Genomic DNA, 27,394 nt, shown 5'->3' with positions numbered 1-27,394 from the left:
CTGTGAAGAAAATGACGTACTTTGAGCCAACCTAAACATTTGGGATAAATAAGGGGGTTTTCCCTTCAGAACAGTACAGGATAAAAACCTGAGCCAAAGGTAAGCACGGCTATTATGGGTAATGGAAATTCCTAATTTCAAACTTATTTTGCTATCACAAAATACAGGAAGCCCTTGACTTGCACCAGATCATTTAGTGACTTCAAAGTTAAAAAGTTTGCTGAAAAAAGTGATGTAGGACCGTTTTTTACACTTACGACCTTTGCAGCATCCCCACGGTCACGTGATCAAAATTCAGTCACCTGGCCACTGACTTGTACTTATGACGGTTGCAGTTCCCTGGGGCTCATGTGGTCCCCTTTTGTGACCTTCCAACAAGCAAAAGTCAACGGAGAAGCCAGATTCACTTTACGACCCCGTGACTAACTTAACAACTGGAGCAAAATGGGACAAAACTCACTCAACAATGCTCTCACTCGGCAACAGCAGCTTTGGGCTCAGTTGTGGCCGTATCTACAAGAGATTTCTAAACCTGGGGGGGGGGGGAAATGATCGGGGTGAGAGGGGGATAAATGGCTATTGTATCTAGAGGTGGAGTTAGGGAAATTAGAAGCCAATAACAGAATAGGGGTTGAACTGCAGGATCCTTAGTCCTCTCTGAACTTGATGATTTTAATAATAACAATAATAAAGTTGGAAGGGGCCTTGGAGGTCATCTAGTCCAACCCCCTGCTCAGCCAGGAAACCCTATCCTATTTCAGACAAATGGCTGTCCAGTCTCTTCTTAAAAACTCCCAGTGTTGAAGCATTCACCACCTCTAGAGGCAGGTTGTTCCACTGATTAATTGTTCTAAGTGTCAGGAAGTTTCTCCTTAATTCTAGGTTGCTTCTCGCCTTGATTAGTTTCCATCTGTTGCTTCTTGTCCTGCCTTCAGGTGCCTTGGAGAATAGCTTGACTGCCTCTTCTTTGGGGAAGCCCTTGAGATATTGGATGATTGCTATCATGTCCCCCCTCGTCCTTCTCTTCGTTAAACTAGACATATCCAATTCCAGCAACCGTTCCTTGTATGTTTTAGCCTAATCATCTTTGTTGCTCTTCTCTGTACTCTTTCTAGTCTCTCAACATCTTTTTTACATCGTGGTGACCAAAACTGGATGCAGTATTCCAAGTATGGCCTTAAAAGGCCTTGTAAAGTGGTATTAATACTTCAGGTGATCTTGATTCTATCCCTCTGTTAATTTTCTTCCAGACGTTTCATGACCCAGCTAGGTAACATCATCAGTGCTACAAGGGGGTGGTGGAGGAGAGGAGGAAGAAGAAAAAACAGGAGGAAGAGGTGGAAAAAGAGGAGGAAAGGATTGTGGGGTCCCTGGTGCAGAGCTGGGCGGTTTTGTTGCAGACGTTTCATGACCCAATTAGGTAACATGATCAGTGCTGAAAGGGAGGGGGCTTCTGCCCTCAGTTTATAGTCAGAATCTAGAAGCGTTCCTTCCTTCCCTGCCCAAAGGGATGGTGACGGAGCTGCGTCCCCGGAGCACCCCAGGCGCGGTTGCGGAGGCTGGAAGCGCCGCTCCTTACTCAGAAAAAAAATAACCGGGTTCCCCGTTTGCGCTGAGCTGAGCCGGAACCTTCGTTCCCGGAATTGTTCCCCCACCGGAGTAAGGAACCAAGAGGCTTCTCAGCATAATTACACTGCCCGCCTCTTCCGCTCTCCTCGCAGCCCAACGGCCATTTATTACAGAGGCGAAAGCTAGAGCGTCCCTCTAAGATCAGAAGGGGACGCTTCCGCTCCACCGAGCGCCGTCCCGCCTTCTTCCGCCTGGCTCCCGGCGGCGAAGTCAGTTTGACCGAATCGACATGGGCGACAATCTAGGTCTCTAGGGGCCCAGGCATCCCGCAGGGCCTACTCTTTTCCTGCCCTCCCCAGCGATTCCTCGCCACGCACTTCCGCTTCCTTTATGATCAAAGAGGCCGATTTCCTCTGCCGAGCGCCCCGGCCCGCCCTCCCTAGCGATTCCTCCCTACGTCACTTCCGTTTCCTTTATGATCAAAGAGGCCGATTTCCTCTGCCGAGCGCCCCGGCCTGCCCTGCCTAGGGATTCCTCGCTACATCACTTCCGCTTCCTTTATGATCAAAGAGGCCGATTTCCTCTGCCGAGCGCCCCGGCCTGCCCTCCCCAGCGATTCCTCGCACGCACTTCCGCTTCCTTTATGATCAAAGAGGCCGATTTCCTCTGCCGAGCGCCCCCTGCCGGTTCCAGGGCGAAGGGGTCCTTGAGCGGAGTTGCCGTGGCAACGCCGGGGGCGGCGGGGAAGACCTCGCCGGCTGGATGGGGGCGGCGGGTTGGGGAAGCTGGCCTGGCCGGCCCTGAGCAAGAGCCCCCGGGGGCCTTTCTGTCCAAGTGGGGCCGGCTCCTCCGTGGAGACGCCCGGTGGGCGGCCGTCTCCTCCAGTGGTAAGGAGTTCCGCAGGCTCTCAGTGACCCCGGCTTCGTGGGAGGGTGCGGGGAGGCAGCACCGGCGACTTCCCCCCCCCCCGGTGGCTCATTAGAAACCAGGCAAAACTGTTTGAAACTTATTTTTTTCCAAGTGGGAAACTCTAGGAGGAGTGGGCTTCAACTCCCAGAATTCCCCAGCCCCGAGGAATTCTGGGAGTTGAAGTTCACCCCACTTCAGAGTTGCCCAATTTGAACAATCTGGTCTTAAATGCGACTTATGACCACTAATAGTAATAATAATAATGATGATGATGATGAAGAAGAAGAAGAAGAAGAAGAAGAAGAAGAAGAAGAAGAAGAAGAAGAAGAAGAAGAAGAAGAAGAAGAAGAAGAAGTAGTAGTAGTTGTTGGAAGGGACCTTGGAGGTCATGTAGTCCAACCTCTACATGACAGGGGGCCAACGTTTCTGGTTGCTAAGCTAGACCTAGGCTAATTCATGATTGGCCCATTTTACGACTTTGCTGACGTTAACTTAACAACACGTCAGAAGGTTCACGTGACCCCTGGGACAGTCATAAGTATGAGTTACTTGCCAAGCATCGGAATCTTGGTCACGTGACCACAGGGGTGCTGCAACGGTCGTAAGGGTGAAAAACGGTCCTACGTCATTTGTGTTGTCGTAACTTGGAACATTAACTTGGCCGTTGTAAGTTGGTCATTCAATGCACTGTTGTAAGTCGGGGATTGTCTGTGGCTTTGCACCTTTGCAGAGTGGCAGGATTTTCATTTATATATACTCATTTTTCAAAAAATTTGTATCCCTCCCTTATTATTCGGTAACTCCTTGAGGCCTAGTTGCCGATGATGGCATTAGACAAAAACAAAATGCTTTGGAAATTCCTGGCTGACATAAAGACATCCTGCAGTCTTTTTTCCAGAATTTTCCAGAATTATCTGGAAAACAGCCTGCTATCCTCTATAGCAGACATCTCAAACTCATGACATTGCGCAACATATCGGAACGTTTTTCCCATTGCCAGCAATGGGGTGGGCGCGGTTTCCTTGTGATGCATCCGGCCGGCGGGCCGACAGTTTGACACCCCTGCTCTATGGGCAGTCCTCGACTTACCACAGTTCATTTAGTGACCGTTCAACGTTACAACGGCCCTGAAAAAAGTGACTTAGGCCCGCTTTTCACACAGGACCGTTGCAGCATCCTCGTGGTCACGTGATCAAAATTCGGCCGCTTGGCCCCTGACTCAGATTTATGACGGTTTGCAGCCTCCCGGGGTCACGTGATCCCCTTTTGCAACTTTCTGACGAGCCAAGTCAACGGGGAAGCCGGATTCACTTAACAACTGTGGCAGGAAAATTCCGAAATTCCAGGCTCCATTGTGATAGTTGAGGACGACCTGTGAATAGGCTCCGATTGCCTCTCTCAGCTTACCCGTCTGTCTTTGCAGGGTAGACCGGGACCCACCCAAGAATGACTTTGAAATATTGGCTGCTGTTCCTGCTGTATTTCGTGCAAGGAATCCCCTACGGGCTCCAGTCGGGACTCTTGCCGGTCTATTTCCGGACGGCGGGCCTTTCCTTCACCAAGATCAGCCTGACGAAGCTGCTTTACTTGCCATGGATCCTCAAAGTACTTTGGGCCCCCTTTGTGGACTGGTATCTCTCCAAAAAGACCTGGCTGATGTTGACCATGTGCGGCTTGGCGATGACATGCCTGGCCTGTTCCTTCCTGACTCCGGAAGTGGACTTCCTTGGAGTGGCGGTCACTCTGCTGCTCATGAACCTCTTCGCTTCCATCCAGGACGTGGCCACCGATGGGGTGGCCATCCAGCTGTTGGGAGCGGAGGAGGTGGGCTTTGGGAATAGCATCCAGGTGGTGGCCTACAAACTGGGCTCCCTCCTGGCGGGAGGAGGCCTGCTCACCTTCCTCCATCACCTGGGCTGGGGAGCCCTCTTCGTCTACCTGGCTCTAATCTACGCCGCAGCCATCGTGTTCACCTCCAGGTTTCATCTGAGCTCCTCTACCCAGGACAGACCTGCCAAGGACCGGGACTTAACCGTGCTGCGTTTTTTCCACGAGATTCTCCTTGTGCCGGACACACTGTGGACTGCTGGCTTTGTCCTCATCTATAAGTTGGGTGAGTCTTTCCTCTAGAGCAGGGGTTCTCAACCTTGGCAACTTTAAGACTTCAGCAAATGAAGTCCACAAGTCTTAAAGTTGCCAAGGTTGAGAACCCCTGCTCCAGAGCGAGGAACGGCGGAATTAATTCTTGGAGAACCTTGCTAATGCAGGTAGACCCGACATTTCTGTCATTCACTGACAATGTTTGTTAAGTGAGTTTTGCCCCTTTTGACATCCTGTCTGGCCCCAGTTGTTCAGGGAATCCCTGCAGGTGTTAAATGAAGAACACGGTTATTAAGTGAATCCGGCTTCGCCATTGACTTTGCTTAAGTCCGAAGGTCACAAAAGAGCCGAGGTGGCGCAGCAGTTAGTGTGCAGTACTGCAGGCCACTGTGTTCAGCAGGTCAGCGGTTCAAATCTCACCAGCTCAAGGTTGACTCAGCCTTCCATCCTTCTGAGGACCCAGATTGTTGGAGGCAATGTAAATATATATATATACATTGCTTACTGCTGTACACCGCTTAGAGAGTGCTTGCACTTAAAGCGGTATATAAGTCTCATAAATAAATAAATAAATAAAAGGGGATCATGTGACCCCGGGACACTGCGACCGTCGTAAATCTGAAGAGTTGTCAAGGGTTTGACTGTCAATCCCATGACCGTGGGGATGCTGAAATGGCCATCGGTGACGACGGCACCCGATACGGATGTCTGGAAGGCAAGCTCTGTCTTCCACGTTCAGTTTCGCTTTGCTGGGGGACCCCGGAAAGGGTCAAAAGTCACCTTGTAGGGGTGACCATCAAGGAGGGGATCCCTGTTGGATTGCGGGAGGGTGGTAGCCCTCCTGCTTGATCCAGGGCAGCCCTCCAAACCGGCGGACGAAAGACCGGCCATAGCAATCTGGCTCGTCACTAGGCTGCAGACAGCCGAACTCACGCTTATCATCAGGCAATTTTAAGGGAGCGCGGACGAGACTGGGTGGAGATCTACCTCTCTGAATTGGCCATCAGTGTGAAAAAGGGTCCTAAGTCGGTTTTTTTTTCAGTGCCGTTGTAACTCTGAATGATCACTAAATGAAGCGGTCGTAAGTCGAGGACTATCTGCGGGTGTTGTTTGTGGAAGGAGGATTTGTATCGCAGGCCAGTTTTGTTTTATAACTACTTAGAATATCAGAGTGAAGAATTTACATATAAAGTATCTAAAAGGAATTAAAATCAATCCTGCATGTTTGTGTAATTCAAGCTTGTGCAAGTCTGCAAGAACTATACTTGCCGATGGCAATTTCACACCAGCTGTTGCAATAAGGAATTTCACTTCTGGGTGTGTTTCACTTTGCCCTTCTTTTGGGACATCCTTCAGGTTGAGGGAACACAGGTTGTCCTCGTCTTACGGCCAGAACTGAGCCGAAAATTTATGTTGCTAAGTGAGACCTTTGTTTAGTGAGTTTTGCCTCATTTTACGACTTTTTTACGACAATCTCTGGTTATTAAGTTAATAACCTGCTTGTTAAGTGAATCCCTGCAGTTGTTCAGTTAGTAACACAATTTTTAAGTGCATCGGGCTTCCCCATTGACATCACTCGTCAGAAGGGTCGCCGAAGGGGATCCAGCACACAGCGACGGTCATAAATATGAATCAGTGCCCAAATGTCTGAATTTTGATCACACGACCGGGGGAATGCTGCAAGGGTCATAAGTGTGAAAAATGGTCATTTTTTCCCAGTGCTGCTGTAACTCGGTCTTTAAATGAACTATTGTAAATTGAGGACTTCCTATGATAGCGTGGGTCATTAATGTTGCTTCTGTGAGAAATGGGTAGAAATAACTTAGGAAGCAAAAATGACCTATAAAAGAATTCAGGGATCTAGTCAGTGGATTTTGGATAATCCCACTAAAAAAATTTTCAAAGGAAATGGCTAAACAAGTGGAAAAGCAGGAAATCTTTGGGCCTGTAAGATTCTGGTTAGCCAGACTTTTCCTATAGACCTGCAGACACATTCAAAGAGGAGCAAAGGAAGGGTGGGAGCGCCCACAACTTCTGGAGGCAGGCTGTTCCACTGGCTAATTGTCCTCACTGTCAGGAAGTTTCTCCTTAATTCCAGGTTGCTTCTCTCTTTGATCAGTTTCCATCCAGTGTTTCTCGTCCTGCCCTCTGATGCTTTGTTGAATAACATGACCCCCCCCCCTCCTCTTCTTTGTGGCAGCCCCAAAAATACTGGAACACCGCTATCCTGTCTCCCCTATTTCTTCTTTTCTTTAGACTGGCCAAACCCAAGTCCCGCAGCCGTTCTTCGTATGTTTTAGTCTCCAGGCCTTGGATCATCTTAGTTGCTCTTCTCTGAAATTTTTCCAAACTCTCAATGTCTTTTTTGTGATATGGTGACCAAAATTGGTTGCAGTATTCCAGGTGTGGCCTCACTAGGGCTTTATAAAGCGGTACTAAGACTTCATGTGATCTTGATTCTACGCCTCTGTTTATACAACCCACACCACCACCATCCCGCCTACCAGCCATTTGGAAACCCACCCTTATTGACAAACGAGTCCATAACACAAAGAATGACACCAGACCCACACTCACGAAAACCACACAGGATGTCACCACCACACATCCACGCAAAAAGCAAACCCAAACCCACACCGATGATGAGGCATGACCACAAACCAGAAGTCAGACCACAGCTGTATCATTTGTGTTATGGACTCGTTTGTCAATAAGGGCGGGTTTCCAAATGGCTGGTAGGCAGGATGGTGGTGGTGTGAGAGTGCGTGCAGATAGCGGTTTGTTTGTGTTTTCTTCTGGTAGATGGTGTGTCCTAGGGAGCCATTGGATTTCTTGTAGACTAAGACATCCAGGAAGAGAAGTTGGTTATTAGCTTCTGTTTCCATGGTGAACTGTATTTTGGGGTGTAGGCTATTGAGGTGTGTGAGGAAGTTGTCCAGTTTTTCTTTCCCATGAAGGTGTCGTCTACGTATCTGAGCCAGAGTTTGGGTTTGTGATCAGATTTTTCTAGAGCTTGGTTTCAAAGTGTTCCATGTAGAGGTTTGCAACGACAGGTGAGAGGGGTGATCTCATGGGTGCTCCTTCTATTTGTTTGTATTTTTGTCCGTTATAGATGAAGTATACGTTGGATAGGCAGTGGTTGGTCAGATCTAGGATGTGTTTGGGGGGGGGGTTATAGTGGTTTTGGATAGCTGTCAAGGCTTCTTTGATTGGTACTTGCGTGAAGAGGGATATGTCACTCTCACACCACCACCCAGCACAGATCAATTCCGTAGCTAAGACACTCATCTCCAGAACAAAACGCTTATCTGATGAACAACACCTAAAAACCGAACTACACACTCTCACTAATGTACTAACATCCAACGGATTCCAAAGAAATAAGATTTCCAACCTAATCCAAAAAGAAACCCCCACTAAAATCCAAGACAGAGAACAAGAAAACGGCAAAGCCCTCCTCCCATACATAAAAGGCACCACAATCAGCAAGATCCTCCACAAACACAACATCAAGACAGCATTCTGCACAAACAGAAAAATATCCATCATACTAAGAAACCCCAAAGACAAAATTGAGTTAGAAAATCAAGGAGTATATAAAATCCCATGCACCGCTTGCCCCACCATATACATCGGACAAACCAACAGAAGATTAAGTGCACGCATTGAAGATCACAAGAACTCAGTCAAAAAAGAGGAACCAACTTCTTCCCTGTCCAACACCTTAAAGCCACATGACATGAAATTGACTTTAAAAAGACCAGAACTATCGCCAAAACTAAACACTTTAATAACAGAATAATCAGAGAAGCCATCGAGATAGAAAAACGCTCACACAGCATGAATATACGAGATGATACCTCCTGCCTACCAGCCATTTGGAAACCCGGCCTTATTGACAAACGAGTCCATAACACAAAGAATGACACCAGACCCACACTCACGAAAACCACACAGGATGTCACCACCACACATCTACGCAAAAAGCAAACCCAAACCCACACCGATGATGAGGCACGACCACAAACCAGAAGCCAGACCACAGCTGCATCATTAGCCACTTTAAACCCCTCCAATCCATACATGAAGCAAACTGACACCCACCATGAAGATGAGGCACAATGCGAAGCCAAACAACAGCAACGCAGTACACAATCTCAAATCTCCCCGCAACTCAGACTAACTTGAGCACAACAAAGCCCCCACCCAAACAGAACACTCCCCCATCCAATCAGAGCACAGCCAAGCCCCTAACCAATCAGAACACACCTCCACCCAATCAGAACACAGCCAAGCTCCCACCCAATCAATCCATACCCCCACTGGCATTTAAAAGGAAGAAACAGCTACGATCACACATTGCTCCTAGAAGCACGAAGCCAAAAACACCAGCCTGAAGATGACGAATGGGACTTCGTCGAAACGTCGCCAAGACACTTCCAATTCTACGCGGGAGAAAACCCGAATAATCAAAGAACTACATACATACATACATACATACATATATACTTATACCCATACATACACATACATAAAACATATAAGGAACGGTTGCTGGAATTGGGTATGTCCAGTTTAAGGAAAAAAAGGATGAGGGGGAACATGATAGCAGTCTTCCAGTATCTCAAGGGCTGCCCCAAAGAAGAGGGAGTCAAGCTGTTCTCCAAAGCGCCTGAAGACAGGACAAGAAGCAACGGATGGAAACTAATCAAGGGGAGAAGCAACCTAGAACTAAGGAGAAACTTCCTGACAGTTAGAACAATTACCCAAGGGAACAGCCTGCCTCCAGAAGCAGTAAATGCTCCAACACTGGAAGTTTTTAAGAAGAGACTGGACAGCCATTTGTCCGAAATGGTCTAGGGTTTCCTGCCTGAGCAGGGGGTTGGACTAGATGACCTCCAAGGCCTCTTCCAACATCATCATCATCATCATCATCATCATCATCATTATACATATGAACACAGAGATATATACTAATAACAGTCCATTTTGAATACACACATTAAATATCTGTAAGGACCCACCCCACTTTGCATCTTAAGAAGACAGAACTCTTGGAATAATTCTTCCAACAGGAATCCTTTATTAAGAGAAAATGGTTGCAGGCGTTCTACACAGGACTTGGGGTCCAAGCTCTCCAATTCAAGGTTTTAAGGGGTTCCCCAGTAGCCCCACCCAATCACCCCCTTCTTCCAGCGACAGTCTCAGGCATTACACTCCCACCCCCTTTTCCTTACTGCCTGGCTGGATGGAGACTTCAAAGAAACTACATGAAAGGAAAACGGCCCCATTCTTATGGTTAGTTCTTTTGCAATACACACATTCAGTTCCTTAGAAGTCTACTGAAGGAAGTGAGGGCCATAAAGCCCCTTTGTTCTCCCCCTTCTCTCCCTCTTATGGCAGAATCCAGAGAAGGCAGAATTGGGGTTTTCTATATTTGATAACTAAAGATGAAATATAATTGGATTCTGACATCCAGCCCCCTCAAAATAAGAGAGATCCACCTGGAATAAACAAAACAGGTATAAAAGTTAGTCAGGCTTGTTAGGGTACTCTGTGTGAAACTTCTTCAATAGCTTCGGGGCTCTGACATGACGTTTATGGACCCACTCGTTTTGTGAGGGAGGGAGGTGTTTCCAGGCAACTAGGTACTGAGTTGCTCCATGATATCTCCTAGAATCAAGGATTTCCTTTATTTTGAAGTGTTGTTCGCCCTCTACCATGATTGGAGGTAGAGGTGGTGGGATTTTTGGCCATAACGCTGACTGATGCTCTCTTTTCAGCAAGCTGCAATGAAAAATTGGGTGTATTTGCCTGAGATTTTTGGGTAATTCTAATTCTACTGTTACTGGGTTTATGATTCTTTTAATTGGAAAAGACCCTATATATTTTGGTCCAAGTTTTTTACAGGGTTGTAGAGACTTTAGGTATTTTGTAGATAGGTACACCATTTCACCTATAATGAATAGTGTAGGCTCAATCCTTTTTTTATCGGCTTGTGCTTTGTATGCCTGCCTAGCTCCATCTAGTGCTTTTCTAACTATTGGCCAGGTGTTTTGTAGTTTTTCCATCCATTCTTTCAGTGATGGGATCATTGGTTCGTTTGGGGTTAATTCTGGCATGGGGCTGAAACTTTGACCATTGGCTATTTGAAAAGGAGTGTAGCCTGTGCTGGAGTGGACTGCATTATTGTAGGCAACTTCTGCAAAAGGAAGTAAGTCCGTCCAATCACTCTGTTGGAAATTTAAAAACATCTCAAATATTGCTCAAGTACCGACTGGCACCGTTCCGCTTGTCCATCTCCTTGAGGGTGGTGGCTAGATGTCAATCCCTGAGTGGTCCCTAAGAGGGATAAAAATTCCTTCCAAAATGCAGACGTAAATTGCACTCCCCTATCAGAGATTATGCGTTGGGGTGCCCCGTGCAATCTGTAAATGTGCTGGATGAAAAGTTTTGCTAAGGCCTTTGCAGTGGGAATCTTTTGGCAAGGGATAAAGTGCACCTGTTTGGAAAACAAGTCCGTGACTGTCCAGATAACAGTATTCCCATTGCTTTCTGGCAATTCCACTATAAAATCCATGGCTATTTCTCTCCAGGGGACTGAGGGACTTGCCACTGTTTGCAATAGTCCTGGCAATTTCCCTTGCAACCTCTTTGCCATGGCACATTTTGGACAACTGGCTATATAACTTTCTATGTCCTTTTTCATGGATGGCCACCAAAATTGCCGTTTAATTAAATGTAAAGTTTTTACAAATCCAAAATGCCCTGCTGATTTTGTGTCATGACAAAGGTGCATGAAAGTGACTCCTTTGAGTTGTTGGTATATATAACTTTTCCCCTACCCAAGGCAACCCGTCTCTCATTGTGCACACATTTTTGTTTTTCTGGAACCATTCATCTGTTTCCAAACTTTTTCTGAATTCAATTCCAGTTGGGCTGTCCAGTTGTGGTTTTAATTTGGCTTGGGTTCTTGTGGTTACTGGTGCTGCCAGTTGTGACTCTGCCATTATTGGTTTAGAGTCTGTGGTTCGTGCGCTGTTATATTGGGGCATGCGAGATAGTGCATCTGCCAGGAAGTTCTTTCTCCCTGGTAAATGTTTGAGCTTAAATTGGAACTAGTGAAAATGCTGGGACCAGCGGGCTTGTTTGGGATTGAGCTTCCTGGGCGCTTTCAGGGCTTCCAAATTTTTGTAATCAGTCCACACCTGGAAGGGGATTTTGTTGCCTTCCAGGAACTGTCACCACGTGAGTAATGCCCAATGTATCCCATAAGCCTCCTTCTCCCATACGGGCCAGCGCTGTTCTGTTTCCGTGAGTTTCTTGGATGTATATGCACAGGGTTGCAATACCCCTTCATTGTTTTCTTGTAATAGAACAGCCCCCACTGACACATCACTTGCATCTGCCTGTATTACGAAGGGCTTGTCCATGTCTGGGTGCCTTAGTACTGGTTCGGCAGAAAAAAGTCTCTTTAGTCTCTCAAAGGCTGCTTGGCACTCCATTGTCCATGTTAGTGGCTGGCTAGGTTTTACTGAGGATGCTCCCTTCATTTTTAGTAAATTAGTGAGGGGCAAGGCTATCTGGGCAAATGAGGGGATGAATTGGTGGTAAAAGTTTGCAAAGCCCAGGAAACTTTGTAGTTGCTTTCTTGTGCGGGGTGGTGCCCAATCTAATACTGCTTTGACCTTCTCTGGGTCCATTTCAATGCCCCGGGGGGATATGCGATAACCTAGGTAGTCTATCCTTTCCTGGTGGAATTCGCATTTTGAGAGTTTGGCATATAGGTGGGCGGCTCGCAGCTTCTTTAAAACTGCTCTGACAAGGTTGACATGTTCCTCTTTTGTTTCAGTGAAGATAAGAATGTCATCCAAGTAAACCAGGACCCCCTTAAACAGGTGCTCCCTTAGAACGTCATTGATTAATTGCATAAAGACTGCAGGGCCCCCTTGTAATCCAAATGGCAAGACTTTGAATTGATAGCACCCCATGGGGCAGTTAAATGCAGTCTTCCATTCGTCCCCTTCCTTAGTAAGCTTCCCTTAGGTCTAGTTTAGAAAAAATTTTCCCTTTCGATAGGTGTGACAGCATGTCTTTCGTGAGGGGCAGAGGGTATAGGTTGCTTTCACTGATTGTATCCAGGGCCCTATAATCCATGCATAAACATAAAGAGCCATCCTTCTTCTCTCCAAAAAGGACCAGGGCAGCCACTTTAGGCTTGGCTGGCTCAATGAAACCTCTCTCTAGGTTTTTTTTTAATGAATCTTTCCATTTCCTCCTTCTCCTTTGGGCTCATGGAGTATAATCTGGGCTTCGGGAGTTTTGCCCCAGGCTTGAATTCAATGGTACAGTCTGTGGGTCGGTGGGGGGGAAGCTCATTCGCCCTCTCCTCACTGAAGACTTCAGCAAAGTCTCTATATTCCTCTGGTATTTCTGTTAATCTTTTTTCCTCTCCTATGGATGCTTTTTCTATTCTTGATTCTGGTAGCCTCCCTTGGGTTTTTAAGTCCATAGGGTCCCCCTTCGGGAATTTGATTTCTGTCGTCCTCCAATTTACCCAGGGGTTCCATTTTTTCAACCATTCCATCCCTAGAATCATTGGGCATTCCATACCTGGGGTCACCACAAACGTTAAGTCCTCTTCATGGTTGCCCAGGGAGAGGTGTATTGGCAGAGTGGCTAGGGTAGCTGGCACCCCCCCTGCTATAGATCCATCTAGCTGGCCAAATGAGATTGGTTGTTCCAGTCTCCTGGATGGGATGCCCAGAGTCCCCACTAGTGTTGGGCTAATGAGGCAGCGGGTGCAGCCAGAGTCTATTAAGGCTTTCACCTTCACAGCTTCGGGCATGGGGGGATTAATATAGTCACTGTCTTGAGGATGGGTGTGATGTGTCCACTTACCAGAGGTTCGCCCTCCAAGCTGTCATCTGAGGCATCCACCGGCTCTGTGGTGTAGGCTGGAGTTCTTTCCCCTTGTTGAGCAGAAGTGGGGGGTTCCGCAATTTCCATCATTCTCATGGCAGTTTCTTTTGGCTTAGCTGAAGACTTTCCGGATTTGTTGATTGGGGATCTGTCTGGGTTGTGCTGGGGGGCCTTTGAGCAGCATTCTACAGCTCGATGCCCTTCTCTTCCGCACTTGAAACACCCCATTTGCTTCTTGGCTGTAGCCAATGATTTCACCGGTTCGTGTGTCAGCTCAGGCGGGAGGCAGCTCCATTGTTTTCCTCGGCGGTGTCTCTTCAATATGTCGATCTCTGCTTCCTCTGCCAAGACGTACCATTCCTCAAGTTGGTGTGGGTCCCCTCGGGGCAGGCAAGCATCATATAGATCATAATTTAGTCCGTCTTTGAAATGGCCAAGGAGCATGTCTTCTGGCCAGTTCAGTTTGCTGGCAATGGCCGGGAATTCTTGTGTATATTCAGCCACCGGGCGTTTGCCTTGCCTCATCGTTTTTATCCTTTCACGGGCTTTGCGATCAGCCAGGGGGTCTTCAAATCGTCTTCTCAGAAAGGACATGAAACGGTTGAAGTTACTGAGTTCTGGGGCATTGGAGTCATGCAAGTTCACCACCCAAATCTGCAGCCGGTCCATCCAGGGCAGATTGCACGATCCAGATGCGGGCTTTGTCACTGGGGATGTCCTGCCCATATTCCTCCATGTAGCTGAGGACTTGGGTTAGGAAAAACCCCAAGTGTGTTGGCTCCCCTTTGAATTTCACCTCCAACGGTGGACGTCTTGGAATGGATCGGTGCCTCCGTTGTTGGTGGTAGTGTCTTCTGTCCAGATTGCCATCTGTGGTCCGGTAGGGGGTGGGGGCTACTGGATCAGTAGATGTCCCCGGGGTTGCAGGTTCCACGTCCCCCTCGGTGTCTCTCCCTTTGCGGCTCCAGGAGCTGGTGTGGCCGTAGGGCTCAGGATTCTCCTCTCCTAGGGAGCTGAGAGTTCTCTTCATCAGGTCAATAGCTTTCTCTAGGATCCAGTCTGAGTACGGTGCCCAGCTTTCTCCTTCTTCACTTGCGTGCAGGGATTTCTCCATCTCCTGCTTCCATTCTGGTTGCTTGGTCTCCCGTCTCAGGGTCACCTTTCTTGATTCCTTTCCCCACTCACTTTTCTTTCCAACGCCCATTGACCAGCGAGGCTTGTGGTCCCGTGTCTCCACCACTTCTTCTCCTGAGGAATCTGACCTCTCGGATCCCAACATCTGACGAGGTTCCAATTTGGTCAGCGGCTCTCTTTCCAGGGAGTTTTCCCCCTCTCTTGCTCCATTGTCTGACATGGTAAATTTTTTGCAAAATCCCCCGGCAAGGGTCTCCCTTCCAGTTGGATTAATTTTGCAAGTCCTGTCTAATGTAAGGACCCACCCCACTTTGCATCTTAAGAAGACAGAACTCTTGGAATAATTCTTCCAACAGGAATCCTTTATTAAGAGAAAATGGTTGCAGGCGTGCTAGACAGGACTTGGGGTTCAAGCTCTCCCATTCAAGGTTTTAAGGGGTTCCCCAGTAGCCCCACCCAATCACCCCCTTCTTCCAGCGACAGTCTCAGGCATTACACTCCCACCCCCTTTTCCTTACTGCCCGGCTGGATGGAGACTTCAAAGAAATTACATGAAAGGAAAACAGCCCCATTCTTATGGTTAGTTCTTTTGCAATACACACATTCAGTTCCTTAGAAGTCTACTGAAGGAAGTGAGGGCCATAAAGCCCCTTTGTTCTCCCCCTTCTCTCCCTCTTATGGCAGAATCCAGAGAAGGCAGAATTGGGGTTTTCTATATTTGATAACTAAAGATGAAATATAATTGGATTCTGACAATATCCCTGGCTTGGTTCACTCATGAGGCTAACAATCATGGCTGACTGAATGTCTCTGAAGATTCTCTGTCATCCAGGCCAGGGTTGTCCCCCCCAAAAAGATGCTTTTTTTTCCAAAAGGCAACTGGATTTTCTCTTGGTTTTTTTTTCCTTTGAAAACATTTCGCTTCTCATCCAAGAAGAGTTTTGGATGAACTGAAAACAGAAGAAGTGAAGTGAAAGGTTTTCAAAGAAAGGAATCGCAGGAGGTCCAGTTGCCTTTTTGGAAAAAAAGAAGAAAAAAAAAGCACCTTTGGGAGCTAGCCTAGCTGACGGCATCAAGCAGAATTGTCTGCCTTCCTCCCACATTGTGCTACGAAGCCCATTTTACAAACTGCAAGCAGCCAATAAAAGAGAATATTTGCAGCTCAGGGCTGAAAGAAGAGGTCCTGGGTGCTCTCTGAGCTGGGTTGTTGTCTTCTTGCAGACGTTTCATTACCTGGCTAGGGAACGTCATCAGCGCTAGAAGGCGCAAACCTCAATCCCTTCTAGCGCTGATGACATTCCCTAGTTGGGTTGTGAAACATCTTTAAGAAGATGACAACCCAGCTCAGAGAGCAGCCAGGACCCCACACCTCTCCTCCTCCTCCTCCTCCTCCTCCTCCTCCCCGCAAACCTAACTCCCTTCTAGCACTGATGACGTTCCCTAGTTGGGTCATGAAACGTCTGCAAGAAAACAGCTCAGCTGAGAGAGCACCCAGGATCCCACAGCTCTCCTCCTCCTCCTCCTCCTCCTCCTCCTCCTCCTCCTCCTCCTCCTCCTCCTCCTCCTCTCCACAAACCTAAGTCCCTTCTAGCACTGATGATGTTCCCTAGTAGGGTCATGAAATGTGTGCAAGAAAACCAGCCAGCTCAGAGAGCACTAGGGACCCCACAGTCCTCTCCTCCTCCTCCTCCTCCTCCTCTTCCTCCTCCTCCTCCTCCTCCTTCCTCTCTCTCTCTCTCTCCGCAAACCTAACTCCCTTCTACCACTGATGATGTTCCCTAGTTGGGTCATGAAACGTCTGCAAGAAAACAGCTCAGCTCAGAGGGCACCCAGGACCCCACAAACTGCAAGAGGTGTGTTCACACATCCTTCCCAGACTCTCCCCGACTTGCCCCCTCCCCCAATCCTTTCCCACTTGCATCACCTGGAACTAAACCTCAGTTCTCTCCGCAGGTGAACAGGGGTCGGTTTCCATGTTCCCCCTCTTCCTTCTAGATCACAGCTTCTCTCCCCAGAAGCTCGGCTTCTGGAACGGGATCGTGGCCACCGCCTTTTCCATTACAGGCTCTTCCCTGGGGGGCCACCTGGTGTCAGACAGCAGGTAAGTGATGGAAAGTCCTTTCTCTGTTCCCTAGGAATCTCTCCCTGGGGTGGTGGGACTTTGAATCCAGCATCCCCAAGAAGACGGGTGTATTTATTCCCTTTCTTAAACTGCTCCTCTCTCTCTCTCTCTCTCCCTCTCTTTCTCTCTCTCTCTGTCTCTCTGTCTCTCTCTCTCTGTGTCTCTATCTGTCTCTCTCTCCCTCTCTCTCTCCTTCTCTCTCTCTCTCTCTCTGTGTCTCTGTCTGTCTTTCTGTCTCTGTCTTTCTCTCTCTGTCTCTCTCTCTGTGTCTCTCTGTCTCTCTGTCTCTCTCTGTGTCTCTGTCTGTCTTTGTCTGTCTGTATGTCTCTCTCTCTCTCTCTCTCTTTCTCTCTCTCTCTGTGTCTCTCTCTGTCTCTCTCTCCCTCTCTCTCTCCTTCTCTCTCTCTCTCTGTGTGTCTCTGTCTGTCTTTCTGTCTCTGTCTTTCTCTCTCTGTCTCTCTCTCTGTGTCTCTCTGTCTCTCTGTCTCTCTCTGTGTCTCTGTCTGTCTTTGTCTGTCTGTATGTCTCTCTCTCTCTCTCTCTCTCTTTCTCTCTCTCTCTGTGTCTCTGTCTGTCTTTCTCTGTCTCTCTCTCTGTCTCTCTGTCTCTCTGTGTGTCTCTGTCTGTCTTTGTCTGTCTGTATGTCTGTCTGTCTCTCTCTCTCTCTCTCTTTCTCTCTCTCTCTGTGTCTCTGTCTGTCTTTCTCTGTCTATCTGTATGTCTCTCTCTCTCTCTCTCTCTCTTTCTCTCTCTCTCTCTGTGTCTCTGTCTGTCTTTCTCTCTCTGTCTCTCTCTCTGTGTCTCTGTCTCTGTCTCTGTCTCTGTCTCTCTCTCTCTCTCTCTCTCTCTCTCTCTCTCTCTCTCTCTCTCTCTCTCTCGTCTTTGACAATTGCCCCTGAGGGAGGGGTAATATTTCCAAGAAAGGAGAATGTTTCTAGCTCTGGGTTGACAGGAGGGGTCCGTGTTGTTCTCTGAGCTTGCCGGCTTCCTTGCAGATGTTTCATGAGCAGACTAGGCATCGCCATCAGTTCCAGAAAGGAGTGCAGTTGCCTCTTCCAGCACTGAGGAGGTTACCTAGTTGAGTAATCAAATTCCTGCAAGAAAACCATCCAGCTCAGAGAGAAGCAAGGACCCCACAGTCCTCCTCCTCCTCCTCCTTTCCTCCCCCTCCCTTCCCCCCCTCCCCCTCTCCTCCTCCTCCTCCACAAACCCACTCCCTTCTAGCACTGATGATGTTACTTAGTTGGGTCATGAAACGTCTGCAAGGAAACAGCCGAGCTCAGAGAGCACCAAGGACCCCACAGTCATCGTCATCGTCGTCGTCGTCCTCCTCCTCCTCCTCCTCTCCTCCTCCTCCTCCTCTCCACAAATCCTTCTTCCTTCTAGCACTGATGATGTTACCTAGTTGGGTCATGAAATGTCTGCAAGGAAACAGCCAAGCTCAGACAGCACCAAGGACCCCACAGTCATCGTCGTCATCGTCGTCGTCCTCCTCCTCCTCCTCCTCCTCCTCCTCTCCACAAATCCTTCTTCCTTCTAGCACTGATGATGTTACCTAGTTGGGTCATGAAATGTCTGCAAGGAAACAGCCGAGCTCAGAGAGCACCAAGGACCCCACAGTTCTCCTCCTCCTCCTCCTCCTCCTCTCCACAAACCCTTCTCCCTTCTAGCACTGATAGCGTTACCTAGTTGGGTCATGAAACGTCTGCAAGGAAACCACCCAGCTCAGAAAGCACCAAGGAGCCCTCTAATGAGAATCCTAAGAGGAATTTGCCTCCCCCCCCAAAAAAAAGAATGAAGGGGAAAAAATGCTCTGAAAGTCCAGCAGAATAATAAAACTCCAGCGTGCTTATGTCCGAAAAGCTCTTCCTTTGGGGGAACCTCTGCTACTGGAACTCCCAAGTAGGTAGCCCTGCTACTTTGGACCCCCTAAAAGCTACCTCTGGACTACCATTCTGTCTTCAGGTGTCACGGTTCCGAAAAGAAGCAGCTTTTCAAAGAACTTTGAGGCTTATTTACCTTAAAGAATCCTTTTATTTCTGCATAGCTTCGGCACATGTACAAAGTTAAGCCAAAAACTGAATCCTCCCTCCCCCAATCCTCTGTGACAAGGCATAACTCACTCCTTCATTTTATAGTCATCAATTCCATTCTCCAATTAATGTGTGAAGTGCCCCTCCCCTTACAGCTGACCTTGGCAATACTGTGGCTCAGATATTATTATGGTTAGTGAGCATATTTTCCCACCCACTAGGCTAGTATTATCTGCTTTAACTCTAGAAGTGCTACACAGGCTAAATAAAACCGGTTTGCTTCTTCATATATGGCAAGCGAGAACATCTGATGTTAGCAGTCTTGACATCAGGTTTTGGTGACACCATGTTTCTTTCTGTGTCCTGGGTGCAAATTCTAAGAATGGTTAGGGGTTTTCTTTTCCCCTGCTCAGTAGGCCTGGGCCAGGGGTAGGCAACCTTGGCTCTCTTATGACTGGTGGACTTCAACTCCCAGAATTCCTGAGCCAGCCACGCTGAGGGGAAAGGGAGAGGATTCCAAGCTGAGCCATGTTGGCTCAAGAATTCTGGGAGTTGAAGTCCACGAGTCATGAGGGGGGCATGGTTCCCCCATGCTGGCTGAGGAATTCTGGGAGTTAGTCCACGAGTCATGAGGTGGCCATAGTTCCCCCATGCTGGCTCAGGAATTCTGGGAGTTGAAGTCCATGAGTCATCAAGGGGGCTATGGTTCCCCCATGCTGGCTCAGGAATTCTGGGAGTTGAAGTCCACAAGTCATAAAAGGGCCAAGGTTGCCTACCTCTGGCTAGGCCTAGGCCGCTTTATGACTCGTGGACTTCAACTCCCAGAATTCCTGAGCCAGCCATGCTGAGGGGAAAGGGAGAGGTTTCTAAGCTGAGCCAGGCTGGCTCAGGAATTCTGGGAGTTGAAGTACACCAGTCATCAAGGGAGCTATGGTTTCCCCATGCTGGCTTAGGAATTCTGGGAGTTGAAGTCCACGAGTCATAAGAGAGCCAAGGTTGCCTACCCCTGGCCCAGGCCTACTGAGCAGGGGAAAAGAAAACCCCTAACCATTCATAGAATTTGCACCCAGGGCACAGAAAGAAACATGGTGTCACCAAAACCTGATGTCAAGACTGCTAACATCAGATGTTTTCGCTTGCCATATATGAAGAAGCAAACTGATTTTATTTAGCCTGTGTAGCACTTCTAGAGTTAAAGCAGATAATACTAGCCTAGTGGGTGGGAAAATATGCTAGCTAACCATAACAATATCTGAGCCACAGTATTGCCAAGGTCAGCTGTAACGGGAGGGGCACTTCACACATTAATTGGAGAATGTAATTGATGACTATAAAATGAAGGAGTGAGTTATGCCTTGTCACAGAGGATTGAGGGAGGGAGGATTCAGTTTTTGGCTTAACTTTGTATATGTGCCGAAGCTATGCAGAAATAAAAGGATTCTTTAAGGTAAATAAGCCTCAAAGTTCTTTGAAAAGCTGCTTCTTTTTGGAACTGTGACACCTGAAGACAGAATGGTAGTCCAGAGGTAGCTTTTAGGGGGTCCAAAGTAGCAGGGCTACCTACTTGGGAGTTCCAGAAGCAGAGGTTCCCCCAAAGGAAGAATTTTTCGGACATAAGCACGCTGGAGTTTTATTATTCTGCTGGACTTTCAGAGCATTTTTTCCCCTTCATTCTTTTTTTTGGGGGGGGGAGGCAAATTCCTCTTAGGATTCTCATTAGAGGGCTCCTTGGTGCTCTCTGAGCTGGGTGGTTTCCTTGCAGACGTTTCATGACCCAACTAGGTAACGCTATCAGTGCTAGAAGGGAGAAGGGTTTGTGGAGAGGAGGAGGAGGAGGAGGAGGAGGAGGAGGAGGAGAACTATGGGGCCCTTGGTGCTCTCTGAGCTTGGCTGTTTCCTTGCAGACATTTCATGACCCAACTAGGTAACATCATCAGTGCTAGAAGGATTTGTGGAGAGGAGGAGGAGGAGGAGGACGAGGACGACGACTGTGGGGTCCTTGGTGCTCTCTGAGCTCGGCTGTTTCCTTGCAGACATTTCATGACCCAACTAGGCAACATCATCAGTGCTAGAAGGAAGAAGGATTTGTGGAGAGGAGGAGGAGGAGGACGAGGAGGAGGACGACAACTGTGGGGTCCTTGGTGCTCTCTGAGCTTGGCTGTTTCCTTGCAGGAATTTGATTACTCAAGTAGGTAACCTCCTCAGTGCTGGAAGAGGCAACTGCACTCCTTTCTGGAACTGATGGCGATGCCTAGTCAGCTCATGAAACGTCTGCAAGGAAGCCGGCAAGCTCAGAGAACAACACGGACTCCTCCTGTCAACCCAGAGCTAGAAACATTCTCCTTTCTTGGAAATATTACCCCTCCCTCAGGGGCAATTGTCAAAGACGAGAGAGAGAGAGAGAGAGAGAGAGAGAGAGAGAGAGAGAGAGAGAGAGAGAGAGAGAGAGAGAGAGAGAGAGAGAGACAAAGACAGACAGAGATACAGAGAGAGACAGAGAGAGAGAGAGGGAAGAGAGAGGGAGAGAGAGAGAGAGAGAGAGAGAAGTCCACGAGTCATAAAGGGGCCGTAGTTCCCCCATGCTGGCTGAAGAATTCTGGGAGTTGAAGTCCATGAGTCCTAAAGGGGGCCATAGTTACCTCACGCTGGCTCAGGAATTCTGGGAGTTGAAGTTCACCAGTTATGAAGGGGCCACAGTTCCCCCATGCTGGCTCAGGCATTCTGGGAATTGAAGTCCACGAGTCATAAAAGAGCCGAGGTGGCCTACCCCTGGCTCGGGCCTTCAACCAAGCAAACCTGTGACGTCCTTGAATGCTCCTCAGCTTCCATTCTGACCTCTCTGGCTTGTTCCCATCAGGAATTCCGAGTCTCTTCAAATCTTGCTGGTCCTCCGCTTCTGCAATCTCCTTTTCCAGACTTGGGTGATGGTCACCTATACAGACCAGGCAGCTGCCTTTCAAGGTGAGCCCGGTGGTCCCATCCGGTGCAGTAGCCGTTTGCCCACCGGCTGAAGAACAGGCGGCTTCTACGCACAGGAGTCTCCAAACCTGGGAAGCTTGATCCAAAAGTGGGAGGGGAGGAAAGAGGTAGCGATCCTGGCTTATGCTGGAAAGGCCAGGTGCAAAGGAGGGTTTGTCCGTGTGGAAAAACGACCCTGGGATCTGTGTGAATATCTCGTCCTCCAGGTCCTGGTTGTGCCAAACCTCCTTTTTCAAGAGGGAAAGGGACTTTCTTTGTTTTAATAATAATAATAATAATAATAACAATACTGAATAACTCAGGACATGGCTATCAAACATCAAAAACATCTGCCAGACTATCCCACCTCCTTTACATGGATGATCTGAAGCTGTATGGAAAAACATCATCTCAAATAGAATCGCTGCTCAACACTGTCCGTATATATAGCCAAGATATTGTAATGGAGTTTGGCTTGGACAAATGTGCCACACTTACTATCAAACAAGGAAAAATAGTGAAAACTGAAGGAATCAAGATGCCCACGAAAATAACATTAAGAGTCTGGATGAGGAAGATTACTACAAATACTTGGGTATCCTTCAAGCTGACAACATCAAGCACACTGAAGTCAAGAAAAAGATTAGAGGTGAATACATCAAGAGAGTAAAGAAGATCTTAAAGTCCAAACTCAATGGAGGAAATACCATAAAGGCAATCAACCCCTGGGCAATCCCAGTCATTAGGTACACAGCTGGAATAGTGGACTGGACTCAAGCAGAACTAAAAGCAATGGATAGGCAGACCAGAAAAATAATGACAATGAATCATGCCCTTCATCCACGCAGTGAAATTGATAGACTTTATCTACCAAGGCAAATAGGTGGGCGTGGAATGCTACAAGTACATCAGATGGTTTAAGAAGAAAAAATGGCTTTGGAAGAATATCTGAAGAACAATGATGAAGATGCACTGAAATTAGTATATCAGGAAGGCTTACTAACTACTGGAGAGACCAAACTGGCCTACAAGAAAGACCAAATGAAGAACAGAATAGAGGCATGGGAAAACAAAGCACTACATGGCCAATACATTAAAAAAATAGCTGGGGAAGCAGATAATAACAAGACCTGGCAATGGCTAAGAGCAGGAAAATTGAAGAAAGAGACCGAGGGACGAATTCTGGTTGCACAAGACCAAGCCTTAAGGACAAATGCATATAAAGTCAAAATTGAGAAGACAGCAACAGACAGTAAGTGCCGCCTATGCAAAGAAGCTGCAGAAACAGTGGACCACTTGGTAAGCTGTTGCAAGAAGATTGCACAGACTGATTACAAGCAGCGGCATGACAAAGTAGCAACAATGGTGCATTGGAAGATCTGCAAAAAATATCATTGCCTGTAAGCAAAAACTGGTGGGATCATAAAATAGAGAAAGTCATAGAAAATGATAAAATTAAACTGCTCTGGGACTTCAGAATTCAAACAGACAAGCACCTGCAACATAACACCCCAAACTTAACAATTGTCGATAAGAAAGACAAAAAAGTCTGGATAGTGGACGTGGCAGTGCCTGGAGACAGCAGAATAGACAAGAAAGAACTGGAGAAGATAACAAAATACAAAGACCTGCAAATAGAAATAGAAAGACTGTGGCAAAAGCAACCAAGGGTAGTACCAACAGTAATAGGCGCCTTGGGTGCAATCCCAGAACAACTGGAGCACCACTTGAACACCATCATCGGCATTGACAAATTTGCTATTAGTCAATTGCAAAAGGCGGCCTTATTAGGAACTGCTTCCATCCTGCGACGATACCTGTAATACCATCAAACATCCACATCTGCCTATCCCAGGTCCTGGGTAAGGACTCGATAGGTAGACAAAATGCCAAATCCAGTCTGAACATCTGGCTGACTGTGCGATGATCCATAATAATAATAATAATGATGATGATGGTGGTGGTGGTGGTGGTAGTAATATAGAGTTGGTAGGGACCTTGGAGGTCATCTAGTCCAACCCCCTGCTCAGGCAGGAAACCCCACACCATTTCAGACAGATGGCTGTCCAGTCTCTTCGTAAAAAACTTCCAGTGTTGGAGCATTCACCGCTTCTGGAGGCAGGCTGTTCCACTGGTTAATTGTTCTCACTGTCAGGAAGTTTCTCCTTAGTTCTAGGTTGCTTCTCTCCTTGATTAGTTTCCATCTGTTGCTTCTTGTCCTGCCTTCAGGCGCTTTGGAGAATAGCTTGACTCCCTCTTCTTTGGAGCAGCCCCTGGGATATTGGAAGACTGCTATCCTGTCACCCCTAGTCCTTCTCTTCATTTAGCTGGACATATCCAATTCCTGCAACTGTTCTTCATACGTTTTTGCCTCTAGGGACACCAAAATGGAATTAGTGGAGGACCTGCCACCAAACGTGCATCTCTACATTGTGGGCCAGGTTGTTGCCTTTCTGTGGCTTAGCATATTGTGTGAATCCAGCCCATTGTGCTTTATTCAGTAAACTGTGATTAAACAAAAGAGAAAAAAAAGAAGCTGAGGCCCTAGAAAGAGTGTAGAGAAGAGCAAAGAAGAGAAGAGGCCTGGAGGCTAAACTACACAAAGACTAAGGGTGAGGGACTGGAGGCTAAAACGTACAAAGAACGGCTGCTGGAATTGGGGATGTCTAGTTTAATGAAGAGAAGGACCAGGGGGGACATGATAGCAATCTTCCAAAATCTCAGGGGCTGCCCCAAAGAAGAGGGAGTCAAGCTCTTCTCCAAGACGGAGAAAGCAAAGACAAGAAGCAACGGGTAGAAACTCATCAAGGAGAGAAGCAACCTGGAACTAAGGAGAAACTTCCTGACAGTGAGAACAATTAACCAGTGGAACAACCTGCCTCCAGAAGTTGTGGATGCTCCATCCCTGGAAGTTTTTCAAGAAGAGACTGGACAGCCATTTGTCTGAAATGGTATAGGGCTTCCTGCCCTGGGCATGGGGTTGGACTAGAAGACCTCCCAAGGTCCTTTCCAGCCCTCTGAATCTATGGGTTAGTGGGTTGAGAACATAGCCCATAACTCCCCTTGCATTCCCGCCCCGTCTTACCAATGTGGGGTTCCCGTTGCTGAATCAAAGCTGCCGGTCTTTCCTGTTGCTGCAAGTCGAGCACCTGATTGTCCATCCCGCACCTGGACTGATCAGGTGGCCTCTCGTTGCAGTGGCCGCGGTGCTGAGCTTGTGCATCCAGCACTTCATCGGGGGGCTGATCACCACGCTGGTCTTCAGCAAGATGATGCTGTGCAGTCAGAAGGCCCCAGAGAGGATCCAGGTGGGTGCTCGTTTCGGGGCACGTAGCCTCCACGGCCCGTGGATTCAGTTCGCAGCAGAGTTCGAAACCCACAGAGAGATCTATGGGTACAGATTGCCTACTGGGTGTGTCTTTTGCTTCCCGTTGGTCACTGTAAGCCAAGACACCAGAGAGGGGATGATGGTGGGTGGACGGCACCCGTAGCCTTGTAAACGGGCACATCCCATAGGTATCGTCTGTTTCTCTGATCTGGGAGCTTAAGGCAAGGGTTAAAAGAGGGCTGTGTACAGGGGCTCCCCAAAGGCTTTGGCCCTTTCAGAGATTTCCCATTAATGGTGGCACAGTGGTCAGAGTGCAGCATTGCAGGCTAAACTGCCAACTGCCAGCAGTTCGATCCCAATCCGCTCAAGTTTGACTCAGCCTTCCATCCTTCCCAGGACGGTAAAATGAGGACCCCGAATGTTGGGGGGCAAATAGTCTGACTCTGTAAAACCGCTCAGAGAGGGCTGTAAAAGCCCTGTGAAGCGGCATATAAGTCTGCAGTGCTATTGCTATGGCTGTTTATTGCATTTATATCCAGCCCATCTCCCTGTGGGTGGGTGGCACTGTCGAAAAGAGCAGTATAAAATGGCCGGAAAATTAAAACCTTTACAAGCCTTAGCCGTGAAAAGTTAAAATGTTGAAAATTAACGCTAGTAGGAGAAAGTGGATACCAATGCAAGCTGGAGGTGGGATCTTCTCCTAATTTACTAGCCACGCCCCCATTGGGACTCCTCCCCCCCCCAGCCCAGTTGGCAGAGCCGAGGACTACTTGTAGTAGGACTGTACAGGCTCCCACCTTGGCTGGGCTCACCTTGCTTCTCTCTCCCCACAGGCCACCCACTACAGCTTTCTCGCTGCCATCGAGGTCCTGGGGAAGGTGGCCTTTAGCACCGTGGCAGGAAGCCTGGTGGACTGGCTGGGCTTCCGACACACCTTCGGCATCTTCCTCGCCTTCTCCTTTGCCTCCGTGCTGTACACAGTGTAAGCCAGGGCGAGCAGAGGGCCGTCCCGCCAGGGTCAGTCCTGTGTCGCTGGCCAACGAAAGAGAGGCCAACTTCAAGAGAAGCCCATTGAAATCCGGGGACATCTCATTAAAGCGGCCGCCTCATGCAACTGCTTCCTGGCCGGTCCTCCTTGACAAGGGGTGGGGAGAGTCACAGCACTCCATCTGAGCCATGTAGGAGCGTCGGATGGGGAAGAGAGGTTGCCGTGCAGATTTTTTTAGTAGTCCTCCTGTAGCGGCCACAACAGGGACCAGCAACTTAGTCATTAAAACAGTCACGAAGTGAAACCGTGATAGTGATTATGGTTTTCCTCCTGTTTTCCTTCGCTTTACAGACCTATGAAGGTTGTGAGAATCGGTTGTAAAGATGTACGGAGATTCTCCCTCGTCTAGGTCATGGTTGTCCCAAAGTTGCTTTTTTTTTTTCTCCCAAAAGGCAACTGGGCTTTCTTGTTTTTTTCCACCCACCCTGAAAACATTTCGCTTCTCGTCCAAAAGCCCAGTTGTCTTTTGGAAAAAAAACAAAACCAGTTATCCAGTTAGGATAGCTGGTTGTAAAGTTACTTTTTCATTGCTATTGTGACTGCAAATGGTCACTAAAGGAGACAGTCGCTAAACGAGGACTGAACCGTCCTTGTGGTGTTCTTTCCTACCTCGGAGAGGGTATTCTGCCATGGAATTTCTCCTCCTCTTTGCTCAGGTATTCTGGAATGAAAAAAGAGCTTTCCTTATGGTCTCTTTTACTGTTGTTAGAAGGAAAAGTCACCAGGTCCAGCCCAAGCTGGGAGTAAATAAAATGGAGGCTAAGACTCTGGAAATAAAAATGGAGGCTGGTTGTTTGGAAAGAAGGTTCTTGTTTATTTAGTTGCCAGAAACCTCAGTGACACAGCACGTTTCTGGGGTGGGGGGCTGACAAAATGGAATTGGGATAGGTGGGTTTTTATCCCTTCTTGGGCTTTTTATGTGGAGTTGTTCCTCTTCTTGTGCTGTGTACTTTGACCTGAGTTTGAATGTGCCCTTTTGGGATTCTCACGGTAGTAGGTTAATCCTATTATGTCCTAAAGCAGGGGTCTCCAACCCCTGGTCTGTGGACTGGTACCGAGCCGTGGCATGCCAGCAACCGGTCCGCACAAACAAGCAAAGCCCCATCCGTGGGAGGCAAGCAGCACACAAAACCACTCACTCTCCGGTCTGTGGAAAAACCTCTCCCTGGTGCCCAAAAGGTTGGGGACCTCTGTCCTAACGATCATGTTCCTGTCCTTGGCAGCCTTTGTTTTTCTAGTCCCATCAGCTCCAACCTTCTCTGGGGCTGTGG

At 48.0% G+C, this 27,394-nt stretch overlaps 1 protein-coding gene across 1 annotated transcript; it reads left to right on the top strand.

Annotated features, from left to right (window-relative positions):
* The first annotated feature begins 2,169 nt into the window (after window positions 1-2,169).
* Window positions 2,170-26,927, top strand: MFSD3 (major facilitator superfamily domain containing 3). Its single transcript, XM_039330170.1, has 6 exons — window positions 2,170-2,456; window positions 3,902-4,591; window positions 16,588-16,735; window positions 21,647-21,750; window positions 24,946-25,055; window positions 25,909-26,927. Exons 2-6 carry the CDS (start codon window positions 3,925-3,927, stop codon window positions 26,059-26,061), a joined length of 1,182 nt encoding a protein of 393 aa, XP_039186104.1. The 5' UTR covers window positions 2,170-2,456; window positions 3,902-3,924; the 3' UTR covers window positions 26,062-26,927.
* Window positions 26,928-27,394: the final 467 nt, after the last annotated feature.

Source organism: Crotalus tigris, unplaced genomic scaffold, assembly GCF_016545835.1.
Source record: "Crotalus tigris isolate CLP2741 ecotype Arizona unplaced genomic scaffold, ASM1654583v1 scf7180000024426.592134, whole genome shotgun sequence".
Lineage (NCBI taxonomy): Eukaryota > Metazoa > Chordata > Lepidosauria > Squamata > Viperidae > Crotalus > Crotalus tigris.
The sequence above is the reverse complement of the archived record's forward strand: the minus strand, read 5'-3'. Positions and strand labels throughout refer to the sequence as shown.

Excerpts from the sequence above, each read along its gene's own strand:
- MFSD3 (XM_039330170.1), top strand. The coding sequence starts at position 3,925 with ATGACTTTGAAATATTGGCTGCTGTTCCTGCTGTATTTCGTGCAAGGA. Across the intron at positions 21,751-24,945 it reads CCAGGCAGCTGCCTTTCAAG|TGGCCGCGGTGCTGAGCTTG; the intron begins GTGAGCCCGGTG and ends CTCTCGTTGCAG. Across the intron at positions 25,056-25,908 it reads AGGCCCCAGAGAGGATCCAG|GCCACCCACTACAGCTTTCT; the intron begins GTGGGTGCTCGT and ends CTCTCCCCACAG.